Here is a 7,139-nt window from a genome sequence, read left to right as displayed (position 1 = left end):
CAGGGCATATGGAGGGGTGTCCATGAGCATCAAGACTGGAATAGGAGCCACTGTCATCTCTGAGTACCCTGGGAACTGAGGCCCTGGTTTGAAGAGCTATCCAATCCTCCTCTGGTTGCCAGAGAGGGACACTAAAGAAGGAAATGCACACTGCACATTCAGCAAATCAAGGCACCGCATCCAATTTGGAAAATGTGAACTCTGATAACACCATAAAGGAGTGAGTGGGGATGCTGTGGGCCTAGCTAGGGCAAAGTCAGCCTGTAACTCTCAGAGGAGGTGGTTTTGTGGATGAGCGGTGCAGTGGAATAAATGTCTGTGCTCTAGGCTTGGTGGGTTTTTTTTCCAAGGTCCAGATCTCTTGTTGGTCTTCTCTGTGCTCTGAGTAGTGATTCTTAACTGCCACAGTCTTCGTGGTGGTGAGGACTCTCCTTTGTGTTAACTCTGGGACATATGACTCAAGCTTTGGCTGAGATCTCTGGCCTGGAAGAGGGCTCCTCCCTCCCAGGAGCTGTTCAGAAGCCCCCAGTCTGTGGGGTGACCCAGCAGAATGCTCCTCAGTCCTGGGCCATTTTTAGTCCCTCACCTGGGGCTGGGGCTGAGGGGTGAGCAGAGCCTCAGGGCTAGTGAGGTGCCGCTTATCTCTCATCATAAGAGCCTTGGCCCCACAGCCTCAGGGTGCAGGCCTTCTCACCAAGCATGCCTTCTACCACCAGTGTGGACTCGTACAGCTCGGTGCTCCTGTGGCAGCAGGTAGGGCTAAGGTCAGGAGGGCCCTGGGCAGGGGCCCCCAAGCTTTGGTCAGTCTCGGGGAGTCTGGGAGAGGTCGCACCTGGGAGTGAAGAACATTTTCAGGGTGATGGAGGTTGGAGGAGCATTGGTGGGTCGGGCTCTCAGCAGCCCACTGCTTGGGGAGACCCCAAAGGCCTTTGCCTTCTTGTCCGTCTCCTGCTGTGCTGCATCAAGAGAAAAGGACACAGGCTCCTTGTACTGTCTGGGAAGACTCCGTGTGCCCCCAGGCCTGCCCTGCCTCTCAGGTGTCACCTCTGGTCTTGCCAGGACCACAGAGCAGGGCAACCCACGTACCACTTGGCATTGGTAACTGGCCGTCTGTGCAGGAATGACAGGTAGTGCCAGCCCTTAGGTGCCCACCTGCTGGGAGTGGACACACAAGCCCCTTCCTGGGCGGCTTGGCACAGTCTCCATGATGCAGTGAGCGGGCAGGTAGGAGGGCACGACATACCCATCAGCACAGTCCAGTAGCTCTGGCAGCCACTCAGGTTCAGCAAGTCAACCTCCTGGGCCTGCTGCTGGTTCACAAAGCAGGTCCCAAAGTCCACGCAGCTGGTAGAGAGCTGCAGCTCAGGCATGGCCACGATGGCCCACAAGGGCACCACCTAGGGGACAAAGCCTTTGCCTTGGCAGGGGGTAGAGTGACACTGTCCACTGTGGTGGGGCTCTGAGCTGGGGACATTGAGACACGGGGAATCTTACTGGCCCCCAGGACCCAAGGCTGTAAGCTGAGCAGGGGGAATCATAGAATAGCAGGTGGCAGAAGGCTGGCACTACCATCAAAAGCCACACTGTGACAGGCCAGAAGGAACCCTCCCTGCTATACAGCTCTGTGCTCAGCTCTCCTGTAGGTCAGCCTCCCTCCTTGTCACAGGTACTTTTCTTGTTGCTGAGACAAAATACCCAACACCCAAAGATAAAGGTGGAAAGGTTTATTTTGGCTCACAGTTTGTAGAGATTTCAGTTCAGAGTTGGCTGGTTTCAAGGCAGGCTGGCAAAGGGGACAGAGGAGTAACAGTTCAAGGCTGGCAGATGGCAGGAAGGCAGCAAAGTAGCAAGGAAGCAGCAACAGCCTGCCTCTTCCTTTTATCGCCTCCAGGTTGCCTTCCCTTTGGGTAGTGCCTCCCACATCCAGGGTGGGTCTTTCCATTATCCACATCGAGAACTGTGCCAAACCAATCAGGGGCTAATGTAATAATCACACACCTTTAATTCCAGTACTACACACTTAATCCCAGCATCACACACAATAAATCCAGCCACCTCTGAAAAGCCCTACCTGGCACAACTCTGTGGCCTTCCCCCAGCTGCAGGAATTGCTGGGACTTAACAGGTCACAAAGGCTAACACTGGTCCTTTGTGTGGCTGTCCCTGCCCTTGGCTCACCTGCCATCAGAACCCTTCTCAGAGATGGCAATGGTCACTTGCAGTCCCCGAGGCTTCCCAGAGATGCCCAGGGGCAGTGGCTTCTTCATGCCTGACACGTGACAAGGGAGGGCCAGATCGGTCAGCTCGTCCTATGAGAAAGCCCATCCAAGGATGAGACGCAGGCTTGGCCTCAGGAGATGGGCCCAGACAGCCAAGTGGCTCAACATGAAGGCCTTGCCTTCTCTCCAGTGTGGTCTCTGAGAAAGGGCCTCCAGTGAGCCGGCCTCTCGACTGATACCCTACTCCCAACAGGCCTCGTTCCTTCCCAGGCTCTATGGCTGTCTGAGTCTGCCCCAGACATGCCTGCATGAAAGAAGGCCTCAGAAAGCAACCCTGGAGAGGAGCACGTTGTCTCTGATGAGCTGCTACTATACACACCAAACCCTTTCTGAGTGGGGTCCATTCCACATCAGGCCTGGGCCCATCTGCCTGACATCCGAGAACTCGGGCTCAACTGTGTAAGAAGATTCACTGGCTCCATGTTTGCCATGGAGGAAATGGAACCTGTATCTAAAAGTATCAGCAAGGAAGAAGTCTCTCCTCTCAGAAGAACCACCCAAGTACTGAGTGTGTTCCGCCCTGATGGCTTTCCTCCGGGACACCCCACTGAACAACTATGACTCTCCTGGGAGGACACTGGCCATCAGTTAGCCTCCCTCGGTCACACCCAGCACAGTGCCTGCCTCAGCAGCAGCTCTGTCCTGGATCTCTTGGAAAACCCAGTGGCCACATCTCAAGGCACATCCAGGCCTGCTCTAGTCTCTGCCATTTTGTCCCTAGTAGTAGGGGACTCTAGTCCCAAAAGAAAGATATCCCTTCCTCACTCACAAGGACCTGGTGCAGTCTGAGGTAAGCCTTCTCCAGAGACACAGGTGCAACCCACTGGCAGGATGCCTTCCCAGTCTCTGGGGCTCCACATGGCCTGACTCACCTGAGTATGAGCGGTGAACTCCAAGATGAGCTGGTGCTCTTCACTAGGACCCAGCAGGCCACCTCTAGGGGAGACTGTCACTGTGCAGAAAGCTGCTTGGTTCCCCAGGAGCTGGTAGACACAGGGGTGGAGCTGTTGTGTCCTGCAGGGCTCCCGGAATGGACCAGGACCCAGACAGAGTGCTCGTTGGAGGCTGGCAGACTAGCAGCAACGGCAGGACACAGGACTGGGAGCTCACTTCTAGCATAAACCACAGGTCCCTTCTCTCCTCCCGTCCCTGGGTGGACTTCACCACCTGTCAGGGCATTGGCTGGACTCAATAAGCTGCCCTGAGACCGAGAGACCCAGAGTGATGGGAGCAGTGGGCAGCCGCTGCTGGTGCACACAGATGTGGCCTCGTCTCCCACAGCACTGAGAGTAAGTTCCACAGGGGCAGTGCCATGACTGAGCCACAGGCTGTGCTGCGTGGAGGCCCTAGCTGTGCTCATGAGAAACTCCTTCATGGGCAGGGAACTGGGATTCTCTAAACACAGGGCCACGAAAAGCCAGGCCAGTTGTGCTGCTCCTCTGTGGAGCCGAGCTTTTCTGGGCACCGTGGAGGGAGGGACTGGCTGTGGGACAGAGGCTGAACACCGCTCCTGCCCACCCTGAAGGGGCCACATGGGCCTGTGTTGCTGAGGGCCGCCGTCCGCTGCCCAGCAGTGCGGGCTCCTCACCTTGCCCCAGTGGAACCGGGTGGGGAGGAGTGTGCTGTTGGCGAGCGTGACGGTGGACTTCGTGGGCACATCCTGGTAGAGGCTGCTGAGCTCCAGCTGGCTGCTCTGCAGGTACACATGTGGCTCCTGTATCTCAGCATACACGGCCAGGTATCTAGAACACAAGCAAATAAAAGGCAAACTGATCAGAAAGGAAGAAACAAAACCGTCCCTCATGTGATGACGGTGTCATCCTGAAGAATCTATATTTTCTTAAAAAACTCCTAGAACTATTTCAGCAAAACCCCAGGGTACAAGATCAACACATAAAAATCAACCACATTTTTATACACTAATAATGAACATGTGGAAACAAATTTAAAATACAGTTCTATTTATAATTACTCTAAATTGAAACAGGTACGAGAGAAATTGTATGGTGACTAACCCTCCCGTACCAGTTAAGCTGGACTTTTTTCTTGCTTAGATTTAAAAGATGCTTTTTTTTCTGTTTATGCCTTGCACAGATCAGCCAGCCCATTCTTCCTCAGGTGTTCTTTGTCATGAAAGTATCTTATTTATCCGTCAATTTTGAAAGACAGTTTTGTAGGGCACATCAATCTGGGCTGGAGGTTGTTTTCTTTTAGGACTTGAAACACTTTACTCCTTCACTTAAGGGGTTTGTGTTGAGAAGTGTGCTGTGATTGTGATGGGTTTTCCTTTATAGGCGATTTGTTTCTTTTCTCTAGTAATTTTAAGTATTCTCTTCTTGTAGTAAATTTCTAGAATTTCTAGAATCTTGATTATTATATGTCTTGGTGTAGATTTATTTTGGTCATGGCTATGTGGAATTGTAAATGCCTCACTGATATGTATGTCAATAAGTTTTCTGTCATTCTTTCTGTGGAAAGGTTTTTAAATGATGTTTGTACTGTCTCTGGCTTGCTCACTGATTCAGATTAATCTGTCGATCTTCTTTGCATCATCTTGCAGCTATTGGACTGATTTTTCATGGTCCCTTGCTATTTTTCTTTTATTTATTTATTTTGGTTTTTTTGAGACAGGGTCTGTGTAGTTGAAACTGACCTGGAACTCACTATGTAGCCCAGGCTGGTCTCAAACTCACAGCGATCCTCCTGCCTCAGCCTCCCAAGCGCTGGGATTACAGGCATGCACCACCACACCAGGCTCCCTTGCTATTTTTAAAATATCTTTCTTTCTTTTCTTTCTTTTTTTTTGTGGTACTAACCACACTCCTGTCTTCTACATCTGGAATCCTGTTCTTGTTTTCATTCAATTGATTGGATATACTATCAATGGAATATTTAATCTCCTGGATATCTGTGTGAATCTGTTTCATAGATTCTGTTCCTTTGCCATGTTGGGCATTCATGGTTTTCATAATTGTCCTAAACGCCTCTATTGGGGGGGGCAGTACCAAGGATCAAACTCAGGACTTTGTGTTTGCAAGGCAGGTGTAGGACTCCTCTCTTTTTAAAATGTGTGTCTACTCTAGATTTATGAAGCATGTGCTTCATTTTGATCATCATTTCTTTTCTTTCTTTTTTTTAAACCTGAGAGATTATTTTCCCTATAGCCTCATATGGCTTCTGATTTCCTCTATCTTGTTGTCCCCTGGAATTGTCCTCAGTGGACAGGTAACTCAGTAGACATTTTGACCAGTATCTTCCTAGGTTTAGATTGTTCTGGATATCAGAGAGCCAAGAGCCATATCTCAATATTGTTGCTCAACTTGTTTACCCTTCCCTTTTACCTCTCTCCACACTGTTTTGAAGTCATCACTGTTTCGAAGTCATTTCACTTCTCAGGCTGAACCTAGTTGACTTTCTAACCATATACTATGGTCACAGGTGTTTGTACTTGCCTGACATCTTGTCTACATCTTATGTATCTGTCTCTCAATAAAGTTGCTTGCTTCTGTAACTGATTTCTGTCCCAGCTTTCATTCAGCAACAGTGTGGGCACATAGTGTAGGATCATATGATAATAATTGAAACCGAGAAGGGTAAGAAGCTGACATATCGACATTATGACATTACCCTTGGTTACTTTCTTGAGGCTGAAGCCCACTGTGGGTATCAAATCTTTACTAAATTGACTTGCACACTTTTCTAGTAACAGCACTGTTTCCGTGTCCACTTTAGTAAATATTGTTTAGTGACAGCAACACTGTGATTAAAGAAAATGTTCCAGACAGCCATAATTCTTAAAGAAACACATTACAGTACTTGTTAACATAAACACTTATTTTTCCATTAAAAAAAGAACATTTTTTGAACGAGGTTATTTTTCACATATTTTGTTAAGCTAAAATAGAGAAGCCTGGCATGACAGTATATTCCGGTAATCCCAATAATCTGTCAGGCCGAAGCTGGAGGATCATAAGCTTGAGCTCAGCCTGGACAACTTAGTGAGATTTTTGTGTACAAATAAGAAAGTAAGTACGTAAATGGCGGTGATGCAGCTCAGCATAAAATCCCTGAGTAAAATCCCCAGTACCACAAAAAAGAAAGCAAACATATTTTATTAGAAATAATTATCAAAATTTATAAATATTCCCACCTATACACACATTTTCAACAGGGCAGAAAACCAGAAGCTTCCATTTTCTATTTCAAGCATTTAAACTTTTGAAAATAAGTGTTAGAGTTGACTGTTGAATTGTTTTTCTTTCTTTTTTTGGTACTAGGGATTGAACTTTGGGACCTTGTGATTGCGACGCAGGTGGCAGAACCACTTAGCTAAATCCCTGGCCCTAACAAGTTTTTCTTAATAAAGCTGCTGAAATATTTTGTCTTAAAAAACTTCATTTTATGTAACCAATTTTATTCTCTTTTTGGCTTCCAATCCTAATGTCCTATGTCAAAAACTCAATATCTTATAATAGTATCTGTATGAATTTTCACACCTAAAGTATTCACTACCTAGAATTTACTTATAAAATTGAAGTTCACTTCCAAACTGAAAATTAATAATCAGTCCATCACTGAATTAAAAGCCCACTTCTTCCCAAACTACAGCAAGTCTCTGATTGATGAATATTTGAGTTGCAAAATTTCACAGGTGTAGTGAGAACTTTGACAGAGATACTATATAAAACTCTATTGGATTTGAGAACAAATCAGATGAATGTTTTCCAAGAATGGAATTTGTTCACATTAGGGAATTATTGTAAGTAGGACTTATAGGCCAAATATCATATAAAGAAAGCTCTAATCTGGGTCTGCAATTCTTTTTTTTTTTTTTTTTTTTTTTTTTTTTTAGTGGTTTTA

At 47.3% G+C, this 7,139-nt stretch overlaps 1 protein-coding gene across 1 annotated transcript in view; it reads right to left on the bottom strand.

The window, feature by feature from the left end:
* The window catches only part of LOC117283616 (deleted in lung and esophageal cancer protein 1-like), a 12,121-nt gene that overhangs the window by 4,408 nt on the left and 574 nt on the right, over window positions 1–7,139 (bottom strand). The window contains exons 2-5 of the mRNA XM_033756995.1: window positions 3,868–4,021; window positions 3,152–3,262; window positions 1,244–1,397; window positions 833–956 (exon numbers count right to left, since the gene is read on the bottom strand). Coding sequence (XP_033612886.1) covers window positions 833–956; window positions 1,244–1,370 — 251 coding nt within the window. The 5' untranslated portion in view covers window positions 1,371–1,397; window positions 3,152–3,262; window positions 3,868–4,021. The remainder of the gene's footprint in view (window positions 1–832; window positions 957–1,243; window positions 1,398–3,151; window positions 3,263–3,867; window positions 4,022–7,139) is intronic.

Source organism: Fukomys damarensis, unplaced genomic scaffold (genome assembly GCF_012274545.1).
Source record: "Fukomys damarensis isolate Sample0158 unplaced genomic scaffold, DMR_v1.0_HiC HiC_scaffold_28, whole genome shotgun sequence".
Lineage (NCBI taxonomy): Eukaryota > Metazoa > Chordata > Mammalia > Rodentia > Bathyergidae > Fukomys > Fukomys damarensis.
This window is presented reverse-complemented; position numbering and strand designations above follow the sequence as displayed.